Source organism: Amaranthus tricolor, chromosome 1, assembly GCF_026212465.1.
Source record: "Amaranthus tricolor cultivar Red isolate AtriRed21 chromosome 1, ASM2621246v1, whole genome shotgun sequence".
Classification (NCBI taxonomy): Eukaryota; Viridiplantae; Streptophyta; class Magnoliopsida; order Caryophyllales; family Amaranthaceae; genus Amaranthus; species Amaranthus tricolor.
In genome coordinates, this window is record NC_080047.1 from 12,832,002 (window position 1) to 12,855,097 (window position 23,096).

Below are 23,096 nucleotides of genomic sequence, written 5' to 3' on the forward strand. Positions count from 1 at the left end.
GAATGATGGTTTATTTGAGGATTTGTGAAAAACATGAAGGGTGGTAGAGGTGAACACGGTTCGGTTTGGTCTGGTCTGACACTAAAATCAAACCAAACTAGAAATTCCGGTCTGAAAATTTTTCGGATCGGACCGGATCAAACCGTTTTACAACGGTCCGGTCTGGTCTAGTCTACAGTTTTTTATTTTTATATTTTTATCCAAATTAATACATGTATGTATGCAAATATTTCACATCTATAATTAATAAATATAATAATTTGTAATTAGTTGATAATATCAACATCATTCAAGTATATATTGCTATATAAAAATAACTACATTTAAAAATATCTAGGTCGCAACTTAATTTTTTAAATACAAAATTATGATTTTTGACCATAATACGGTTTGCAGTCCGGTCTAGTTTGAAAAATAAAAAAATCTAGACCAGATCGTAAGCCGTAACTTAATTTGAAAAAATCAGACCACACCATTTAAACCGTAGATTAGATTAAATACTAAAATTTCCGTTTGGTTTATGTTTTAGACCAAACGTTCTTCAGACACAAAAGGCGGTTTATTTTGGTTTTAGGTTAAAATCTAAAAATATCCAACGGGTTTTCTGTTTCCTTAACTCTTCACCCTTGAGCGAATCATTGTTCGTTCAGCAGTAACCGGCTACGACTACGATATACATCTCTCATTTCAGAAAATTTCACGGCATTAATTTTTGTAAAGGTTTGTTGTTATTCTCCCTCCTTCTCTCTTTACTGATTCATTTCATCTCTTTTTGAAACTAGTTATGCTTGCTTTCTCGATTGAGTTGTTCAGTTAGCTAGTTTGTTTGATTATTATTTAATTGACGATTCTATGATTTTGGGTTGATTGAAAAAACTTTGAGTTTAATTTGGGTATAGATAATGAGTTTGTTTGGTTTTTATCCAGTGAAATTATTTAGTGTTAGGGTTTTCAATTTTTCTAATGAACAAATCGCAAATTTTCATTTTTCGCTCTATTAATACTATAATACAGAAGTAAGGCCATTGATGATATTCATTTCTAGGTCATGCTCGAAACCTGAACATTTCCCCCAAGAACAGTCAAGGTATAATTTCTTTAATCTTCTTCCATTTACCCGTTTTCAAATTAATTTGTCAATCAAGCACTGATTTCGCCTATAATGCCCTCTTTTATTGCTCTCAAATTCTTAATTTCACTTTCATATGATGTGTAAATGTCAAGATACTTTATCAAAAACAAATTTCCATGATTTTAGTTCTTAATTGCTTCCAATATTTTTTTCCTTTTGGGTTTTTGTTTTTGGGAATTTTGTCTTTGCCTTTAATATTCAGTTATGCAAATGGAAAACTTGGTTTTCATTTATCTGATTATCGTGTTCGTGGAATTTGTTTTTGGTATGTAAGTGTTTATCTGTAATGGAATTTGCTGTGTTGGGAGCTACTAAAGGTAATGCCCACCAAGTGTTGATTTATTAAACCCTAGGTTTGTGTAGAACCCCACGAATAGTACTTACTTTTTTTTTTTGTTGGTTTTCGATCTTTATAGGTAAATGTCGAATCTGGGAGGAGGTGCAGAAGCACATGCAAGATTTAAGCAATATGAATACAGGGCGAATTCGAGTCTAGTTCTCACCACAGATTCACGCCCTAGGGATACCCATGAGCCCACTGGGGAGCCAGAGTCTCTTTACGGTAAAATTGACCCAAAATCATTTGGTGACCGTGCTGCCAGGGGAAGACCTCCTGAGCTTGATGAGAAGCTGAAGAAATCTTCAAAGCGGAAAAAGGAGAGGGAGTTACTCTCTGAGCAGGCACCCTCAAGGCAGAGCAAAAAGAGCCGTCTTCAGGTGGAGAGTGTTCTGAATGTTGCTGAAGAAGGTATTTATCAGCCAAAAACAAAGGAAACTCGAGCTGCATATGAGACTATGTTAAGTATCATTCAGCAGCAGTTGGGAGGGCAGCCACTCAACATTGTCAGTGCTGCAGCTGATGAGATTTTGGCTGTTCTAAAAAATGATGCTATCAAGCACACGGATAAAAAGAAGGAGATTGAGAAGCTAGTGAATTCTATTTCTCCTTCTGTGTTTGATAGCCTAGTTAACTCCGGTAAGTTGATTACTGACTATCAAGAGGGTGGTGATGCAGCTCCATCAGCAAATGGGGATGGTCTTGATAATGAAGTGGGTGTTGCAGTGGAATTTGAGGAAAATGATGATGATGATGATGATAGTGATTTAGGTTCGGTACAGGATGAGGAGGAGGAGGATGAAGATCTTGCTGAAGCGCGTTCTTCAGAGGTTATGCAAATGGGAGGTGTTGGTGATGAAGAAATGCCAGATGCAGATGAGGGTATGAACCTGAATGTTCAAGATATTGATGCATATTGGCTTCAGAGGAAAATTTCTCAAGCCTATGATCAGCAGATTGATCCACAGCAGTGTCAAAATCTTGCTGAAGAGGCTCTAAAGTTGCTTGCTGAAGGGGAAGATAGGGATGTTGAGAATACACTTCTGAATCGCCTTGACTATGATAGGTTTAGTCTTGTCAGGTTCCTTGTGCGGAATAGGCGAAAGATTGTGTGGTGTACCCGTCTGGCGCGAGCTGAAGATCAGGAGGAGCGGAGAAGGATTGAAGAAGAAATGATGGAATCTGGTGCAGATTTGGCTCCCATATTGGCGCAGCTGCATGCTACGAGGGCTACTGCCAAGGAGAGGCAGAAGAATCTGGAAAAGAGTATAAGAGAAGAGGCTCGTCGTGTGAAGGATGAGAATGTTGTGGATGAAGATCGAGGGAGAAGAGGATTGACTGATAGAGATGGTGATAGTGGTTGGTTGAATGGGCAGCGCCAAGTGCTTGATCTGGAGTCCCTTGCTTTTCAACAGGGTGGCCGTTTCATGGCAAACAAGAAGACAACTCTGCCGGATGGATCTTTCCGGAAACCGGCTAAAGGATATGAGGAAGTTCATATTCCTGCGTTGAAAGCTAAACCACTGGAGAAAGGTGAAGAACTGGTGAAGATTTCTGCAATGCCAGATTGGGCGCAACCAGCTTTCCAGAACATGTCACAGCTGAATAGGGTCCAAAGCAAAGTCTACCAAAGTGCACTCTTCTCGGCTGAAAATATTCTTCTCTGTGCTCCCACTGGTGCGGGGAAGACGAATGTTGCTGTCCTTACGATATTGCAGCAGATTGCCTTGAATAGGGCACCAGATGGCTCATTTGACCACAGTAGTTATAAGATTGTGTATGTGGCTCCAATGAAAGCTCTTGTAGCAGAAGTGGTTGGGAATTTGTCAAACCGGTTACAACATTATGGTGTGAATGTTAAGGAGTTGAGTGGAGATCAGACATTAACCCGGCAACAGATTGATGAAACTCAGATAATTGTCACAACTCCTGAGAAATGGGATATCATAACAAGGAAGTCAGGGGATCGAACATATACTCAACTTGTCAAACTTCTTATTATTGATGAGATACATCTGCTCCATGACAACAGAGGTCCTGTGCTGGAAAGTATAGTTGCAAGGACTGTTAGGCAAATCGAAACAACAAAAGAGAATATCCGTTTAGTGGGGTTATCAGCCACCCTACCTAATTATGAGGATGTTGCGTTGTTCTTGAGGGTTAATGTTAAGAAGGGGCTGTTCTACTTTGACAACAGCTATAGACCTTGCCCACTTGCACAACAGTATATTGGAATCAGTGTTAAAAAGCCACTACAGAGGTTTCAGTTAATGAATGACATTTGCTATGAAAAGGTGATGGCTGTGGCGGGTAAACACCAGGTTCTTGTTTTTGTCCACTCAAGGAAAGAGACATCAAAGACTGCCCGTGCGATAAGGGATACAGCATTGGCAAATGATACCCTTAGTAGATTTTTGAAAGAGGATAGTGCAAGTCGTGAGATTCTTAACGATCATACTGAACTGGTCAGGAGTTCTGAACTTAAAGACCTGTTACCTTATGGATTTGCCATACATCATGCTGGTATGGAAAGGAGTGATCGCCAGCTTGTGGAAGACTTGTTCGATGATAAGCATGTGCAAGTCCTAGTTTCTACGGCAACCCTTGCTTGGGGTGTCAATCTGCCTGCACACACTGTGATTATAAAGGGAACCCAAATTTATAACCCTGAAAAGGGAGCTTGGACGGAACTAAGCCCTCTGGATGTCATGCAGATGCTTGGGCGTGCTGGTAGACCACAGTATGATACTTATGGAGAGGGCATAATCATTACTGGCAATACTGAGTTGCAATTTTATTTGTCTCTGATGAATCAACAACTTCCTATTGAAAGTCAGTTTATTTCAAAGTTGGCTGATCAACTGAATGCAGAAATTGTTCTTGGTACTGTGCAAAATGCTAGAGAAGCCCTCAATTGGATTGGTTACACATACTTGTACGTTCGGATGTTACGTAATCCAACCCTTTATGGATTAACAGCAGATGTGCTGAGTCGAGATATGACATTGGAAGAAAGGAGAAGTGACCTAGTAAGTCTTTTCATTATTATATCATTGCTTCCCGTTGCCATTTTTCTTGTTATCACTTTTTTCCTTCTAATTATGTGCTTATTATTCACATTTCAACTTGTCCTTTTGTTTTAATTGTCCAATCTATTTATACTCACTAAAAATGATGGTTGATATTTGAAATGATTAATAGTTGAAGCAACTGTTGGTCACATTTTTTCTTCTTCTGTACATGTGCTTATTATTCACATTTCAACTTGTTCTGTCTGTTGCTATTTTTTCTTATTATCACTTCTCTGTTTTTAAATCATGTGCTTGGCATTCAAATTTCAATGTGCTATTATTGTGTTTTTGTTGGCTAATCTATGTACTAATAATCACGAAAAAAGGTGATTGATATCTGAAATGAGTACTAGAAGTATTTGGAATCACATATTTTCTTCTATACTTAAACAAATCCGGGAAGTAAGGAAGTGAAGTCTTAAACAACACTAGAACAGATTAAGTTTGCAATTGATAATGTGTGCAGTTCCGTAGCCGTACTTTGGAAAATGGTAAGACAAGAAGAGGCCTTAACTGTAGTTCTTGAATAGCCTTTCATGTTATCTGAAATTCCAGAACTCATTTAATTTTTTTATGTGTAAGTAAAATGCTTCTTATGTGCCGATGTAAACTGATAATATGTGTGACCCATAAGAGGATAGATATTTGATGTTTCCATTGCCTCCTCTTTTGGAGCGATAGGGTGAGTGGACTTGACATGTTAAAGATTATAATTATGGGATTAAGATACTTGTATGATTGTATCAAATCAAGTTGATCTTCTTATAGTCCATATGTAGCTCTTTATGTAATATGAGTAACCAACCAATATTAATTTCTAAATCTTTGAGGAATGCAGTTCTTGTCTGAAAGAAGATGATATTTACTTTATTTCAATTTTTATTAGCATGGTCTTGCATAAACATCAAAGATATCATGCTATGAGTTGAACTTTTCTCAGACTCGTCTCTGATTGTGGTTTCCTCACAACAGAAAAATAAGTTTTTTGTGGTTTCTGGTATATGTCTATGGCTAGATTATGCTCAAAGATGTCATTTTGCCTCTATTCAAGTTTAAACTGGAACATTCACTAGATGATCTTCGAATTTTCTGTGCTGATGAGCACATAAACTAGATGTTTTCCTGCCTTCTATATGATTTCTCTGTTTAGGGGTAGTGGATGGGTTGGAGACTGTTAACTCTTCGAGGTCACACTTTCTTCTTGAAACTACTCATTTTTAGAATAATTATGCATTACTGTGAATTTATCAACACTTTCACTTTCATATTTTATTTTCTGTATGCATTAGTGAGCCTTTTTGTTATTTGAGCATTTGAGCTTACTACTTTTGCCAAATTTTCAGATTCATTCGGCAGCAACTATTTTGGACAAGAATAACTTGATAAAATATGATCGGAAGAGTGGTTACTTCCAGGTCACTGACTTGGGAAGGATTGCTAGCTATTACTACATCACACATGGGACAATTTCTACTTACAATGAGTATTTGAAGCCAACAATGGGTGACATTGAGCTCTGTCGATTATTCTCCCTCAGTGAGGAATTCAAATATGTGACAGTTAGGCAAGATGAGAAGGTGGAATTGGCGAAGCTTTTGGAACGTGTCCCGATTCCTATTAAAGAGAGCTTGGAAGAGCCCAGTGCTAAAATCAACGTTTTATTTCAAGCATATATCTCTCAGTTGAAGCTTGAAGGCCTTTCTCTGACATCAGACATGGTTTATGTTACTCAGGTATGCTGCTCTCTGAAAGATTGATATTTCTGACTTATAATTTCTCCTGTATATAATTATGAAGCTCTATGGATAGTTGAACTTATCTGATATCTTATGTGCACTAAATATGCTTAATTTGGCTTTTTCATCGGTACAGAGTGCAGCACGTCTTATAAGAGCACTTTTTGAGATAGTCTTGAAGAGAGGATGGGCTCAATTGGCTGAGAAAGCATTGAACTTGTGCAAAATGGTCCAGAAGAGAATGTGGAGTGTTCAGACACCACTTCGCCAGTTCACTGGTATACCTAATGACACTCTGATGAAACTAGAGAAGAAGGAGCTGGCGTGGGAGAGGTATTATGATCTCTCTTCTCAAGAACTTGGGGAGCTTATAAGACAACCAAAGATGGGGAGGACACTTCATAAATTTATTCACCAGTTTCCAAAGCTTAACCTTGCTGCACATGTGCAGCCAATTACCCGGTCTGTCCTCGGTGTGGAGCTTACAATTACGCCTGATTTCCAATGGGATGACAAGGTTCATGGATATGTGGAGCCCTTTTGGGTTATTGTGGAGGATAATGACGGTGAATACATTCTTCATCATGAGTATTTCATGCTGAAGAAGCAATATATTGATGAGGACCATACCCTTAATTTCACTGTACCGATTTCTGAGCCTCTGCCTCCACAGTATTTTATTCTTGTTGTTTCTGATAGATGGTTGGGATCACAGACTGTTTTGCCTGTTTCTTTTAGGCATCTTATTTTGCCTGAGAAGTATCCTCCCCCAACTGAATTGTTGGACTTGCAACCTTTGCCTGTGACTGCATTGAGAAATCCGTCATATGAAGCTCTTTATCAAGAATTTAGGCATTTCAATCCTGTTCAAACACAGGTTTTCACAGTTCTGTACAATTCAGATGACAATGTTTTAGTAGCAGCGCCTACTGGTAGTGGAAAGACTATATGTGCTGAGTTTGCTATATTGAGAAATCACCAAAAGGGTCCTGATAGCATTATGCGCGTTGTCTATATAGCACCTATTGAAGCTCTTGCTAAGGAGCGTTATCGTGATTGGGAGAGGAAGTTTGGTAGAGGACTTGGTTTGCGAGTGGTGGAACTTACTGGTGAAACTGCAACTGACCTGAAGTTACTTGAGAAAGGGCAGATAATAATTAGTACTCCAGAGAAATGGGATGCCTTGTCTCGAAGATGGAAGCAAAGGAAATATGTTCAGCAAGTTAGCCTTGTAATAGTTGATGAGCTCCATTTAATTGGTGGTCAAGGTGGCCCTGTGTTGGAGGTAATCGTCTCAAGGATGAGATACATTGCAAGTCAAGTGGAGAACAAAATTCGCATTGTTGCTTTATCAACTTCTCTTGCTAATGCGAAGGATCTTGGTGAATGGATAGGTGCCACTTCGCATGGTCTGTTCAATTTTCCGCCAGGCGTTCGCCCTGTGCCTTTAGAGATTCACATCCAGGGAGTAGATATTGCTAATTTTGAGGCAAGAATGCAGGCTATGACCAAGCCAACCTATACTGCTATTTCATTACATGCAAAAAATGGGAAACCTGCTGTGGTGTATGTTCCGACACGGAAGCATGCCTCACTCACTGCAGTTGATCTGGTTACATATGCTGGTGCAGACAGCGGAGAGAAGCCTATATTTTTACTGCACTCATTGGAGGAGCTGCAGCCATTTGCTGATAAGATCAAAGATTCGACTCTAAGGACCACTCTTTGCTATGGTGTGGGTTTTTTGCATGAAGGATTAGTTAGTACTGATAAAGAGATTGTTTCGCAGTTGTTTGAAGCTGGATGGATCCAAGTTTGTGTTATGACAAGTTCTATGTGTTGGGGAGTGCCTTTGTTGGCCCATTTAGTGGTTGTCATGGGAACTCAGTACTATGATGGGAGAGAAAATGCACATACCGACTATCCTGTCACTGATCTGTTGCAGATGATGGGTCATGCTAGTAGGCCTTTGGTAGATAAATCTGGAAAGTGTGTTATCCTTTGCCATGCTCCACGAAAGGAATACTACAAGAAATTCTTGTATGAAGCATTCCCTGTTGAAAGTCATTTACACCACTATCTACATGACAATCTGAATGCAGAAATTGTAGTTGGAGTAGTAGAGAATAAGCAAGATGCTGTGGATTATCTCACTTGGACATTTATGTACAGGAGGCTTACACAGAATCCCAATTACTACAATCTTCAGGGTGTGAGCCACAGGCATCTATCAGATTATCTCTCAGAGCTGGTGGAGAACACACTGAGTGATCTTGAAGCAAGTAAATGCGTGTCTATTGAAGATGACATGGATCTCTCTCCTTTGAATCTTGGCATGATTGCATCATATTATTACATCAGTTACACCACAATTGAACGTTTCAGTTCTTCCTTGACTTCGAAAACTAAGTTGAAGGGTCTCTTGGAGATTCTGGCCTCCGCATCCGAGTATTCCCAACTGCCAGTTCGGCCTGGGGAGGAAGATCTGATTCGCAAGTTGATTCATCACCAAAGATTCTCTGTTGAGAATCCAAAGTACGCTGATCCACATATAAAAGCCAATGTGTTGCTGCAAGCCCACTTTTCGAGGCATCCAGTTGGTGGTAATTTGGCTGCTGATCAGCGCGAGGTGCTCCTTTCAGCTAGCAGGCTACTTCAAGCGATGGTCGATGTTATTTCCAGCAATGGTTGGCTGAATCTTGCTCTTCTTGCTATGGAAGTAAGCCAGATGGTGACACAGGGTATGTGGGAGCGAGACTCCATGCTATTACAGCTGCCACATTTCACGAAAGAGCTTGCTAAGCGATGCCAAGAGAACCCAGGAAAACCCATTGAGACGGTCTTTGACCTTGTGGAAATGGAGGATGATGAAAGGCGAGAGCTTTTACAGATGTCTGATTCTCAGTTGCTCGATATAGCACGATTCTGTAATCGTTTTCCGAACATTGATATGACTTATGAGGTAGTTGATAGTGACAACATTGGTGCTGGTGAAGATATCACATTAGTGGTTTCCCTTGAACGGGATCTTGAAGGGAGGTCAGAAGTGGGTCCTGTTGATGCTCTTAGATACCCGAAATCTAAAGAAGAAGGTTGGTGGTTGGTTGTGGGCGACACAAAGACCAATCAACTGCTTGCTATTAAGCGGGTGACCTTGCAGCGGAAATCAAAAGTCAAGCTTGATTTCGTTGCACCTTCTGATGTTGGAAAGAAGACTTACACATTGTATTTTATGTGCGACTCATATTTGGGGTGTGACCAGGAATACAATTTTGCGCTTGATGTCAAAGAGGCTGGAGCGGCTGATGATGATAGTGGAAAAGAGTGATGTTTTTACAATGGCTGTCTGAGTACCCGTTAGTGGTGCAGCCTGCTGCCTGCCCATCATTTACGATTACAGCAACTAAGTACGTCTCTTTTTTAACACTAGCTTTATTAGAATTTACATGTATAATTTTTATGTGAAGCAAAGTAGTTGCTCATGGGATTGTGTCGGAACTTTAAAATGTCGTATTTTCAGGGATTTTTGCCGCTCTCTTGCTGCATCTGAAGTCATATAAACAGTCGGGTGATGCTGTATAGCCTCTATTCGTGCCAATTTGTACTCTATGGCTCTGCTACCCTGCTTGTGGAAATTGTTCTTTTAAATGATTTTCCCCTATCGAATCTACTTCAGAATATTTCGGTTCGGGATGTTTAGTAGACTTGGACAACTTTATAATGTTATGGCAAGAGCAGCAAATAGATCATGGCTTTGAGACTAAAGTTTTTGTGTTTGTTTAGAATTTAAGTTGTAACTTGTAAACTGTCCTTGTTTATAGCAACCTTTTCACGAAGGTGACTTTGGTTCAAATTGGTATTGGTATCTATCTATTAATTTTGCTTTACTGGTAATATTGTGTTTTATTGGTAAAATATGTTCGGCTTAAAATTTAAGTTGGCAACTTGGCATACTTGATGTTCATTTCTATATTTAAGTAATTCATGCTCACTAGTTTCGTCGAGGCTATGTTTGATTTACCTTAAAGATAAGATATAGAAAAAATTATTGTGAATAAGTATTGACTATACTTATATTCTGCTTAAATTTTCCTATTTATTTAAAGTTGATGATTTTAAAAAAAAATAATATAGAAATTGATGTTTTTGTAAAAATAATTGTCCATGTAATCCAAATATGGCAATGCGTTTAGAACGTATCATTTGTCATTTACCAATAAAATTATTAATATGTATGATGTTGAAATTACTTAAATTGGATAAAATAAATTATATTGTAAAAGGCTAAAAGTACAAATTGTTTTTTTTTGAGAGATCATATTTAATTGGGCGACCTATAAAGGAAAATGTAGAGTAGTTATTCGATGGACATTAAGGATATTGTAAGTAGACAGTTAATATATTGTAAGTACTGCACGCTTATTCGGTGGGCATTAAGAATATTGTAAGTAGGCATTAAGGATACGACAAGTAGACATTAAGAATGATATAAGTAAGTATACATTAAGCGTTAATGGGTTGAGCCAGAGAGACGTCTCTTAGGAGACCGATTGTTGTAAAAAGATATGTGTTGCTATATATAATGGTTTATATTTTACAACTAAACCATTGGTTGTAAAAATAATTGTCAGTAAATTATGAATTGCTATGTAAATTTTCAAAAAGATTTTAATTAATGATTATGTACGATGTAATAGAACCTTTTTGAAAATTTATTTTGCAACTTAAAACAATAACTAATTTAATAAACTCTTTAAATGCCAAGTAATCACATTTTAACTGATAAAAATATTTCATTTGACAAAAGCCGCAAAGCTGTAGAAAGCTGTCATATGAAAATTTCCATTTCTTTTATTCAATTGTTTGATATTTAGTTAAATTTCCTATCACCATATGTTATTAGATGATAATTGAGAGAAGAATGAGGCATTAGATGGATTGAAGGTAAGCACTTTGATATGGTTATTTCATAAAACACTTGTTTCTATTACTAATAGGGAACAAGGAGTTGACTTTCTTTGACTAGCACTCCAATGTTCGTTGTTACTAACAGCAAATAAAAGATTTCTAAATTTTTTTTTTACTTTTTATACTTGCTCTACTCTTGTTTGTTGTTATTAAAAGCGAACAATAGCTGGGTGCCTGACCACATGCATTGATGCGCAGAGACACTTTTTTTGAAATAAGTTTTCTGAAACACTTATTTTGGAAACTTTTCAATAAAAAAGCTTATTTTTTTTAATAAAAAAGCTTATTGGACATAGATTCAGATAAAGATTCAAAGGGTTTGAAAAATAGAATTTTTGAAATACTTAAGCAAAAAAAAAAAAAATTTAACAAAATAAACTAAGAATCAAACTTATTCTAAAAGTAAGCGTGAAATTCTCAAACCTGAGGTTTGGGTCTGTTCGCAGTAAGTAATTGCGAACAGGTCAAAAAAGACAAAAGTAGTTGCTCCCACTTAGTAACTGGGAACAACTATTTTGTCATGTTGCTGTTCGCAGTTAGTAACTGCGAACAGGTCAAATCGCTGTTCGCAGTTACTAACTGCGAACAACTATTTTGTCTTTTTTGACCTGTTCGCAGTTACTAATTGCGATCAGCCCCAAACTTCAGGTTTGAGAATTTCACGCTTATTTTTGGAATAAGTTTGATTTTTAGTTTATTTTGTTAATTTTTTTATTTTTTCTCTTACATTTTTCAAATTTTCTAAAAAATAAGACCATAACTTGAATCCATAGGGTTTGATGGACTTAGTGTCAGCATCTGGGCCTAAACTTTTTTGTTTTTGTTCAATTATTATAAGCAAATATAAAACAACAATTCTCTTGAGAGGCCGTCTATATAAGAGATGGCTCTCTAGGCCCAGCCCAACAATTAAAAAGAAGAGAAAAACCTAAAAACTAACGCGTGTTTAAACATATTTAAAGTTGGTGCTATAACCTATTTAAGTCGGTGTTATAATCTGTTGAAGTTGGTATTTGGATTTGGCATTTTAACCTATTAAATTGTTGTTTTAACCTTAAGTTGTTAACTTATTGAAGTTGGTGTTATAACCTATTGAAGTCGGTGTTATAACCTATTAGAGTTGGTGTTATTACCTATTGAAATTGGTGTTATAACCTATTGAAGTTGGTGTTATAACCTGTTGAAGTTGGTGTTTGGAGTTGATGTTTTAACCTATAAAATTATTGTTTTAACCTTAAGTTGTTAATCTATTGAAGTTGGTTTTATAATCTATTAAATTATTATTTTTAATTTTAAAATTCGCATACATAACTTAAATATCAACCCAATAATATAGCTAACCAAAATTATTATGCATTAGACAAAACTTTTCAAATTCATATTCATATACTAATCGACTATAACGTATAATAAAAAAAAAAAAAAAAAAACCGATTGCAATCCCAAATGTGAAACACAAATACAATGTAGCAAATATGATTGAAGAAAGTGAAATTAGAAGATCCCCAAAATGTATGATAAGATAAATGCCCACGCTTCAATTTATATTTCTGGATCTCAGCATACATACCCTAAAATTAGAGGAATGATGCCAAAAGAACCCAAAATTAATTATAAAGTTGAGAAAAATATCTCCAAGTCTTTTAGAATTTAGAAGTTCAATTTAAACCATTACAAGGATGCCACGTAACCTCTTCAAAACCACATCCATTTTCCTCTATTAATCACTGCTTCTTCCCCTCATTACTCATTAGACAACACCATTTTCTCTTCTCTCTGTTCATCTTCAACCCCATTCCAGGTACTTTTCTATTTTTACTTCAATTCTACTGTATTATTGTTCATCATTTCTACTTGTTTCTACTATTTTGATATAGAGTGTCATTTGCCCACTTCAGTTTCTGCTCTAAATATGTGTGAATTGTGATAATGAATGAAATATATGGACAATAGGTAATATATTATGTTGGGGGAGGATGATTAAACATAATTTTGCTTTTTTTAATTTGTTTTTGGAGCTAATTGTCATCTGTTATGTTTTGCTTCATGTCTCTCTCGTTAATTTAAAAGAGTGAAATTGAAAGTTATTTTGATTTTCCATGGTTTTCTTATGTAATTTGAAGAATATAGTAAGAGATTACCATGGGTATTTTAGGGTGTGTGATTTTTACTGCGAGGATGAGTTGCTCACTTCAGTTTTTATGTAGCCTAAACATTATTTGACTTCCTGATGAGTTACCCATAACAATTTTTACTCACTGTGTTTGGATTGAAGGAGTTGGGGAAAGTAAGGGGAGAGATTTGGAAGATTGTGAATTGGAGAAATTAAGTCCCTTAATTTTGTTACGTAACAAATCTAATTGTGGGAAGATTTGGTAGGAAAATGCTATTTCTCTTCGTCTCCCTTCTTTTCCCTCCTAATAAAGCAAATACACTTTCCATATTATTCCTTCCCCTTAGTTTCCCTCTTAAATTGTTATCCAAACAAAGTGTTAATGTGTGGATATGTTACTATTACATGTATAGTGGCACTATGTAACATGCTCCTTTAAAATTATTCTCAATGGTTGCTAGTGAAGCGTTTTTGTTTGCATTACTCATCACATTTTGTATTATGAGATTATGGTAAGCAACAAAGGTTGCTACTGTTTACCTCTTCCTTCATCTGTCTACATAAAATAAACATAAGGGCTTTCTTGCAATTCTATCCTTCGTTGTTTGTTCTTCTGTTCTTCACATGCAATTCTTTCCGCCAACCATCCCTATTGTACATGTTGTAATAGTTTTGGAATCACTAGTTTGTTTCAATCCTTTACGATTACATCCAAATATTGTAATTCCAGTATCGAGCCATTGTGTTCTATTTTATTTCCAGCCAAAAGCCAATTTCAGGACCTCCCACTTGATTTTTAGTTTTTGAAACAAAGGAATAATACTTAGGCTTCTATATTACCGTGTGAAAATGAAATGGGCATTATTATAGAAAGTGAAACGAAAGAAAGAGGATAGCTTATTCACCAGATGGTCAATACCGCCTATTTCATATAGTGTGTTAATAAATTTAGATTGAAGGCTTGAGAGCCATTAGGTTCTGAAAAGTAATGTGGATGAATTGTTTTAATGAATAAATGACTTAAGTGCTAGTATTGCAGAATAGTACTGCAAAAAATCTGAGATGATTTCCTCAATCTATATTTGAATTTTTGCAAAATGGTTGGTATGGAGTATTATAGAAAGGACTACTAGTGATGTCTTTAAACCTCTGCAATTTTGTGTAGTTACTTTACCTTCATATCTTTTTGTTCTTAGCTGATTTCTGCTTTTCTTGACTCCTAATCATAGGGAGAATACTTGCTGCTTGTGAGAATGGCTTCCTCATCAGCCTGCCTTCTCGGACACAGTTCATCCACCTCCAGCACTAAAACGATTTTGCGGAAGAAAATTTTTCATGGGCACCAACTCGCTACTCTTCGACGTGCAGTGTTGCTAAGGTCACCAAATTCTTTCATTGTTAAAGCATCTTCAGACAAGGCTCAAAATAATGGAAGAAGAGGCTTTTTAAAATTATTAATTGGGAATGCTGGAGTTGCCTCAACTTTTGCTGGTAGTAGAATGGCTTATGCTGATGAGCAAGGAGTTTCTTCTTCGAGGATGTCTTACTCTAGGTTTCTAGAGTACCTCGACAAAGATAGGGTAAAGAAGGTTGATTTGTTTGAAAATGGGACAATAGCCATTGTGGAAGCCGTCTCTCCTGAGTTGGGCAATCGTGTGCAACGAGTTCGTGTTCAACTCCCAGGCCTTAGCCAGGAGCTGCTTCAGAAACTAAGGGAGAAAAACATTGACTTTGCAGCACATAATGCTCAAGAAGACTCTGGTTCTCTGTTGTTTAATTTGATAGGAAATCTTGCTTTCCCGCTTATCTTGATCGGGGGTCTTTTTCTTCTCTCTAGACGCTCTTCTGGTGGAATGGGTGGTCCAGGTGGGCCTGGGAACCCTCTGGCATTTGGCCAATCAAAAGCCAAGTTTCAGATGGAACCTAATACTGGGGTAACGTTTGATGATGTTGCTGGTGTTGATGAAGCAAAGCAGGATTTCATGGAGGTGGTAGAATTCTTAAAGAAACCTGAGAGGTTCACTGCTGTAGGAGCTCGCATCCCTAAAGGAGTTCTGCTTGTTGGTCCACCAGGAACTGGAAAGACTCTGCTAGCTAAGGCTATTGCTGGAGAAGCTGGCGTTCCATTTTTCTCCATTTCTGGTTCAGAGTTTGTTGAAATGTTTGTTGGTGTCGGAGCATCTAGAGTGCGTGACCTTTTCAAGAAGGCAAAGGAAAATGCTCCTTGTATTGTTTTTGTTGATGAAATTGATGCAGTGGGGAGGCAAAGAGGTACTGGAATTGGAGGAGGAAATGATGAAAGAGAACAGACATTGAATCAGCTTCTGACTGAGATGGATGGCTTTGAGGGAAACACCGGTATTATTGTTGTTGCTGCAACTAATCGAGCAGACATTCTTGATGCTGCCTTATTGAGGCCTGGACGATTTGATAGACAGGTAAAATAAAACTATCTCTTCAAAATTGACCATTCAATGTTATCATCATACATCCTTGGGTTGTTTACTCAAATGTATTATGTCAATCTATCTTCTCTGTGTAAAGATCTGACCTCGAAAAAAAGTATGTAGTAAGTTTAGCATATGTATACCACTAGCGTGTTGAACTTCCTTTGCACATATACAGGTAACAGTAGATGTTCCCGATGTACGTGGAAGAACAGAGATCTTGAAAGTTCATGCCGGAAATAAGAAATTTGACACTGACGTCTCCCTCGATGTAATAGCAATGAGAACACCTGGTTTCAGTGGAGCAGATCTGGCAAATCTCTTAAATGAAGCAGCTATTTTGGCTGGTCGACGTGGTAAGACAGCAATTTCTTCCAAAGAGATAGATGATTCAATTGATAGGATCGTAGCTGGAATGGAAGGAACTGTTATGACTGATGGTAAAAGCAAAAGTCTTGTCGCATATCATGAAGTGGGACACGCTATCTGTGGGTAAGAGTGACATCCTCTGCTCAAGTAATATACTCCTATTCCAAATTTTCCTGCCTAATCTATGTAGTATAACACTGATACCATACAGCTTAAATAGATAAATGTGCATAGTCCTTGCACCTAATAGGAACACATGAAAAGTTTCATACATCTTTGTTGGATTTTTTTATGAGTAACATGTTTGAAGACTCCATTAGCCTTGTGATACAAAGTTTTAGAGACTATTATTCATCATCTCTTCGTACCTAATGTATTCCGCCCATAGGAACTATGATAAGGGTATGGGGAGGGAAGGAAGACAGAAACTCAATACACATTAAGGAGGATGCGGCCAAAGAGCCCCTCAGCTCAAGAAAGATCGTCAGAATGAAAGAACCTTGCAACAAATTTTAGACATTATTATTGATGAACTCAACTACTTGCGCTGTTAGTTGTAACATAACTTATCATTGGGCTTTTCTTTGGGTAGGAAATCACTGGCCCAGAGTTATAACATACCATTCGCCCTTTTCTTTGGGCTGGGAATTCACTAGCCCAAAAAAGACATGACCATGGAAAAGAGGGAATATAAGAGCATCCAATTCACAATCTCTAGCCAGACTTGAAACTAGGTACTTTACCTTGAAGTAAAAGCCACTAATTCATTTGTTGAGGTTCTTTATAAGTAAATTTCTTCACTTTTTTGTAATTCAAGTGTTTATGCTTGCTTGCAAACGGGAAGTCACATTTTGATTTCTAGTGTACTAGCTAACGAGGAAAAGACTGAAGTAATGTACTCCACAAAAGAGTTACTTGTGCTTCACGAGTCTTATGATCTATGAATATTTAATTTCAGTGTTTATACGGTTTTTTTGCTGTGTGTGCTAATGAATACTTCATGGATACATTTTGTTTGTTTTGATTGGCCACTAATTGAAAAGAACTTGTATGCGGTGTTGTATCATATATTCATATGTACCTCAATAGTATGAGTGAGTCACAGCAAACCAAGCCAAACTAAAGAAATCTTGACCCTAGAGTATAAGCGAACTACTCCCTCCGTCCCCATGAGTTTGAGAGACTTTCCATTTTGGGTTGTTCCCTTTGATTTTGAACCATTTCTCTTTTGTTTGTGGCCCCATATTATGTCTTTTGATCTCATCCACAAACTTATTCTTTCTGTTCATTCATCCGCCTATTTTTTTCATCTACTTGTTTTTTTGGTCTTATTCAACCACAAATTAAAACCATACCCCGCTTTTAGTGTGTCAATCCTAGCGTGCATATGTGAGTTGTACCAGATCGATGAATAGGAGAGATAGAGACCTATTAATAAACTTGATTGGTATGCCTTTGGCGTGGAACTGATGTTTGCGGATCTGATTGTAATTGTATATTGTGAAGTTATGTCTATTTCGTCAACAATAAAATTATGAAATGCTGATACTGTGTTTTTTGGAAGTAAAAATTGTAATATCAGTCTCATGATTCTTGTGAATTTGCAGAACTCTTACTCCTGGACATGATGCTGTTCAAAAGGTTACCCTTATACCTCGAGGTCAAGCACGAGGACTCACCTGGTTCATTCCTTCTGATGACCCAACCCTTATTTCAAAGCAGCAACTCTTTGCAAGAATCGTAGGTGGTCTTGGTGGCCGAGCTGCAGAGGAAATAATATTTGGTGAGCCTGAAGTCACCACTGGAGCAGCTGGTGATCTGCAACAAATCACCGGTTTGGCTAAACAGGTAACCTAACATTTACTTTCTTTTTTTTTTAAATTCATTGGTATACATATATCTTAGTTTCTTAAAGAAAAACGGGTAATAATGAATAAGAAATGATTATTGCGATTGTCAATACGTAGTCATAGTCTCGTAGACTTGATAGACTAGAAGTAGTTAGCAATGGAGGCTGTTTCGAAAGAGACGTGGTCACATGAACGATGAAACATGATTATTATTCGTATTCTGGTGAAGTGGGTTGAACTCACAGAGGCTTTGAGCTCGTGAAAAAGTGATAGTCATAAGCACGAAGAAGGAAATCGCTAATTCTTCATTATGTCGATTTATTGTCTTGCAGATGGTGACTACATTCGGGATGTCTGAAATCGGTCCATGGTCTCTTATGGATGCATCAGCACAAAGTGGGGATGTCATAATGAGAATGATGGCCAGAAACTCCATGTCAGAAAAGCTAGCTGAGGATATTGACACTGCTGTGAAAAGCATTACGGATAGTGCTTATGAGATCGCCTTGAGTCACATAAGAAACAACCGAGAGGCCATCGACAAGATTGTTGACGTTCTTATAGAAAAAGAAACAATGAGTGGGGACGAGTTCCGAGCTCTTCTTTCCGAGTTTGTCGAGATTCCTCCAGAAAACCGTGTACCTGCAGCAGTGGCCCCGTCTGCTGTAACAGTATAAGTATATATAGAAACAGGTTTTTCATGTTCTTTTGTATCAAGTTATACATATGTTACTCGACTCATACACTCGTGTACGATATGAGTACATGTCCAAGTGTCCGACTTGGTTTTTATGAAAATTTCACAATATCTTGAACCAAACTGAAGTGTCTAGATGTCCTATCCATGTCATATACTTATACAATGTCTCTTAATGGGGGTTTTACCAGAAGTATTCTCATGTAATATATGTGTTGTGAAATTGTAATTAACAGTTGAAAACAATTTCTAATCTCCCGCATTTCCCTCTAATTTCTTGATGCTAAACTTGTTGAATTGGGTTCCTTATTGACTAAAAGGCTTTATTATTACTTACAAAAAGCCTTAATTTTTGACAACATGAACAGAACTGATGGTAGTTGTATTGAATAACCGGTTCTTTTAGTTAGCGAGCAAACATCACTTTTAGGAAAGTGCGATGAACCAACTTAATTGGATTAAAATGATAACAAAGACAAGGAGAAATTATATTATTAAATTGATGATTAAAGAAATATTACAACCCAAAAGCAAATAATAAAAAATAAATCAAGCAATTCGAGAAGTTTTTGATCTCCTAAAATGAGAATTAACCCACCCACCAACTTTTTACTGATTTTCATGATGATTATGACCCTCTAATTCCCCTTATTTATAATAGAGTCAACTAATACTAACTTATTCCCCCAGTCTTCCCTAACATGACAATTACCTAATCAGCTAGTCTCTTGAGAGACCATCTTTTTGAGAGATGTATCTCAAGCTCAGCCCATTAAAGATTAATGCCTACTTATATTATCTTTAATGCTCACTTATCATATCCTTAATGCCTACTTTTAATATCCTAAGTGTCTACTTACGTCATTAAGAATGCCTATTTACAATATTCTAAAAACATATAATAGGTCGGCCCAATTAGAAATAGTCTCTCAAAGAGACCGTCTCCTACAAGAATTTGTGTTACCTAATTTACCCTTACGTAAATCAAGTATCCACAATATCAATTCATTGCTGAAAGGTCTTGGATTTGATTTTCGCTCTCCCTCTCCCCTCATTTTACCCTGAAATAAAAAAAAAAAAATACAATCTAGCATCAATGAACAAAAAAACACTCAAGTCAGAAATATAAGCAATTTAGGTCACCAAACACAACAAGAAAAAAACAGTAATTATTGATTAAAAATATGATTGTATGGCACTAAATCATAGATACTTTACAATAACTACATTCCACACAAGAATGAGTAATTTAATGCACTAAACCAAAGAATACTTTATACTTTATTGTAAGAAGCCCAAACAATAAGCCAAAAGAATGAATACTTGTAACTTTGGCTACAAGATAGGCCGAGGAAGCGGCTAGGAGAGAGGGCAGCGAGAATCTAACACAAATTCCTCTTCGGCAATGTGGTACATGCTTCCACCGACACACAACCCGATCCTCAAAATACAATCACGGTCCTCCAGGAGCGGAAGTATGTATATTGTATTTACCAATAATCCCCACATGAACAATCACCATTCTTAAAATGGTGAAATCTACTTGCATCCCTCACAACAATTATTCGTCCTGTAAGTTTTGCAATCAGTTTAAGTGCATTATGACAGTCATCGCACATTCTATGGCTCTGCATAAGTTGCAGCGGCGTATAGTCTGGAGTATTTACCACCCCAAAAGCCACTGCTAACTTTTCACTATGGTGCAACAGCATATGCTCTTCCTTCTCATCGACGTCTGGAAGCAAATATCTTTTTTCGGGTTTATACCCATGTTTTGAGATCTCGACAAGCAAATCACCCAGTTTCTCGTATATCTCCTTGGTCATTGCGTGCGACTTATCGCCCGAATGAAAAATGTGCGACTGTTTCTTGATATCAATCCAAGTACATGCGGGTAGCATTCGTAACCCTTTTCGCTTCAAGGTACGAACAACAGAAGCAGCTTCCTCCAACTTTCCTGTGCTGTTGTATATATTCAAAAGAACAACATAATTGCTAAGCTTCTCTGGTCCCATTCCATAAAGTTTCTCTGCAGCAAATCTTCCAAGTTCTAAATTCTTATGGATCCTACATGCTGTTAGCAATGCTGCCCACATATTCATCGTAGGTTCGAAGGGTGCGTTTTTTATTAAAGCCAGAGCTTCGTCTAGAAGCCCTTCTCGGCCTAATAGTTCAATCATGCAAGCATAATGCATTGCCCTTGGATTGATGTTATGAACACTGGTCATTGAATAGAATATCTCCCAACCATGATCAGATAAGCCTGAATAACTACAGGCTGATAGAACAGCAAGAAACGTGACATGGTTAGGTCGCATTCCTTGACGAAGCATTTTCTTGAACAATTCGACAGCATCTTCTCCTCGGCCATGATTGCCGTATCCAGCAATTAAAGCATTCCATGATATAAGATTTTTGCTGGGCATTCTGTCAAAAACATGCCGTGCATCTTCTATCTTCCCCCATTTGCAATACAAATCCACAAGGGCTGTATTAGCTACTGTATCCAAGCTAAAACCATGACGAACTAAACCCGCATGAGCTTGTTTAGCATGTTCAAACGAGCCCAACCGAGCACATATTCTAACAACTATCGAAAACGTAAAATGGTCCATAGGTACCCCAGCATCTTGCATTTCATAATACAAACTCAAAGCTTCCTCACTGTAGCCATGAAGGGCGTAGCCTGCAATAATGGTGTTCCAAGCTACTGTAGACTTCTCCGGCATCTCATCAAACACAAATTGAGCATCCTCAATACTTCCACACTTACTGTACATGTCAATCAAAGCACAAGCAACAAAAGTATCATCACTTACACCCATCTTCACAGCACAAGTATGCAATTGTTTCCCCGGGTTTATCATCCCCAAACCTGCAGTTGCCCGTATCATAGTTGCAAAAGTCCGTGAGTCAGTCTCCAAAGATTCAATCCACATCATAAGAAACAATCTATAAGCTTCCATATAATCCCCTGCATCGACTACCCCTGCAATCATTGTATTCCAGGAAACCATGTTTCTGTGCGGCATTTCATCGAACAGTGTACGTGCATCAATCATCATACCACATTTCACATGCATAAGCAAAACCCTATTGCTCATATACTGATCTGGTACAAATCCATTATTAACCATCAAATTCATGACCTTTTTCACCCCTCTAATAGATTTCAATCCAATAGATATATTTACCAAAGCATCATACGTGCTATCACTCACATCACTACCACCTTCAATTTCCAATATTTCAAGCAATTCAAGAGCTTCTTGGTACCTTCTATTGAAAGCTAATTTCTCTATTTGATTACATAATCCAACAGTAGATTTATTTCCTTGTTTTTTCTCAGTATTGGTTTTTTCCTCAATACCCAATTGAAGTCTTAATGGTTTAGGCTTGGGTTTGGGTTTAGGGCGTAAGTTCTGCTCCATTAAAGAGCATTTAAAACGACAAAAGGGGGAGTTACATTTTCTTCTATTAATCCCAACTATTTGAAACCCGGAAATCATATTGGGTTTTGAGTTATACGAAGAAATCGTAACATAATGTTCGAAATGTTGAAAGGATACATTCTGATACCGGGAAAACGGAAGATCCATGAAAGGAAGTTTAGAACAAGATGATAGAATGGAATGGCGTACCTTAGATTTTGCAGATACTAATAATACAAATATTCAGCAGAATTGCCAGTGTTGTGTGATGATCAACAGTGAAAAAAAGAGTGATTATGCGAGGAGTTCAGTGATCATCGAATGGCATTCAATTGATTACGGCATTGTAGAATCCGCCTTCGACCTAATTTTTAATTATAAGTGGATCTCTGAAGAGTTAAGACTCAAGTGGCAGTTGTTAGTTGAACAACCGGCTCTTCTTTTTCGCTAGTATATTTTGAAGAGAATAATTTGGTACTGCTTTAAAATTTAGCATTTTTTGCAAATTATAGTTTTAATGTTTGTTTTTTATAAATTGTAGCCATCAAAGTATCAAATTTTACAAGTTCAAGTTGAAAACACAAAACTTCGATCACTTAACCTAAAATCCCAACTACTAAAATGATTGGAATTTTGTATTTTAGCTTGAACCTGCAAACTTTAATACTTTGATGGTTGTAATTCACAAAAAATAAACATTAAAGCTGCAATTTGCACAAAAGCGAAACTTTAAGGTTGTAATTCGCAAATTAACCTTTTGAAAATTATCATTTATAATCAAATGAAATTCAACGAGTTTTATTTTTTTTTTCCCATGGTAAATAAATATTTTTTTTATCTATATAGTGATCTTGAACTTTTAATTTTTTTTTCATGTTAAGACAAAAGCTTAAGTACTTTGTAAAATTAAATACTCATTTTGAACAAATTTTCAAAAAACGTGTC

The 23,096-nt window shown here is 37.1% G+C and overlaps 3 protein-coding genes across 4 annotated transcripts; 2 read left to right on the forward strand and 1 right to left on the reverse strand.

Annotated features, from left to right (window-relative positions):
- Positions 1-542: 542 nt before the first annotated feature.
- Positions 543-10,167, forward strand: LOC130801097 (DExH-box ATP-dependent RNA helicase DExH12-like). 2 transcript variants are annotated; one of them, XM_057664859.1, is made up of 6 exons: positions 543-720; positions 1,046-1,087; positions 1,549-4,498; positions 5,884-6,273; positions 6,413-9,683; positions 9,797-10,167. In XM_057664859.1, exons 3-5 carry the CDS (start codon positions 1,553-1,555, stop codon positions 9,602-9,604), a joined length of 6,528 nt encoding a protein of 2,175 aa, XP_057520842.1. In that variant the 5' UTR covers positions 543-720; positions 1,046-1,087; positions 1,549-1,552; the 3' UTR covers positions 9,605-9,683; positions 9,797-10,167. The 2 variants fall into 2 exon arrangements, with proteins under 2 accessions (XP_057520842.1, XP_057520845.1); XM_057664862.1 differs by lacking the exon at positions 1,046-1,087.
- A 2,618-nt stretch (positions 10,168-12,785) lies between these two features.
- Positions 12,786-19,001, forward strand: LOC130811524 (ATP-dependent zinc metalloprotease FTSH 2, chloroplastic). Its single transcript, XM_057677853.1, has 5 exons — positions 12,786-13,045; positions 14,587-15,795; positions 15,983-16,296; positions 17,781-18,021; positions 18,356-19,001. The coding sequence occupies exons 2-5, from the start codon at positions 14,611-14,613 to the stop codon at positions 18,698-18,700; spliced, it is 2,085 nt and encodes a 694-aa protein (XP_057533836.1). The 5' UTR covers positions 12,786-13,045; positions 14,587-14,610; the 3' UTR covers positions 18,701-19,001.
- An 836-nt stretch (positions 19,002-19,837) lies between these two features.
- Positions 19,838-22,580, reverse strand: LOC130811516 (pentatricopeptide repeat-containing protein At5g50390, chloroplastic). Its single transcript, XM_057677841.1, has one exon. It carries the CDS (start codon positions 22,317-22,319, stop codon positions 20,211-20,213), a length of 2,109 nt encoding a protein of 702 aa, XP_057533824.1. The 5' UTR covers positions 22,320-22,580; the 3' UTR covers positions 19,838-20,210.
- Positions 22,581-23,096: the final 516 nt, after the last annotated feature.

Coding starts and splice junctions, on each gene's coding strand:
- LOC130811524 (XM_057677853.1), top strand. CDS start 14,611: ATGGCTTCCTCATCAGCCTGCCTTCTCGGACACAGTTCATCCACCTCC. Junction 15,796..15,982: donor CTGGACGATTTGATAGACAG/GTAAAATAAAAC, acceptor GCACATATACAG/GTAACAGTAGATGTTCCCGA. Junction 18,022..18,355: donor TCACCGGTTTGGCTAAACAG/GTAACCTAACAT, acceptor ATTGTCTTGCAG/ATGGTGACTACATTCGGGAT.
- LOC130801097 (XM_057664859.1), top strand. CDS start 1,553: ATGTCGAATCTGGGAGGAGGTGCAGAAGCACATGCAAGATTTAAGCAA. Junction 4,499..5,883: donor AAGAAAGGAGAAGTGACCTA/GTAAGTCTTTTC, acceptor CCAAATTTTCAG/ATTCATTCGGCAGCAACTAT. Junction 6,274..6,412: donor ACATGGTTTATGTTACTCAG/GTATGCTGCTCT, acceptor TCATCGGTACAG/AGTGCAGCACGTCTTATAAG.
- LOC130811516 (XM_057677841.1), bottom strand. CDS start 22,319: ATGGATCTTCCGTTTTCCCGGTATCAGAATGTATCCTTTCAACATTTC.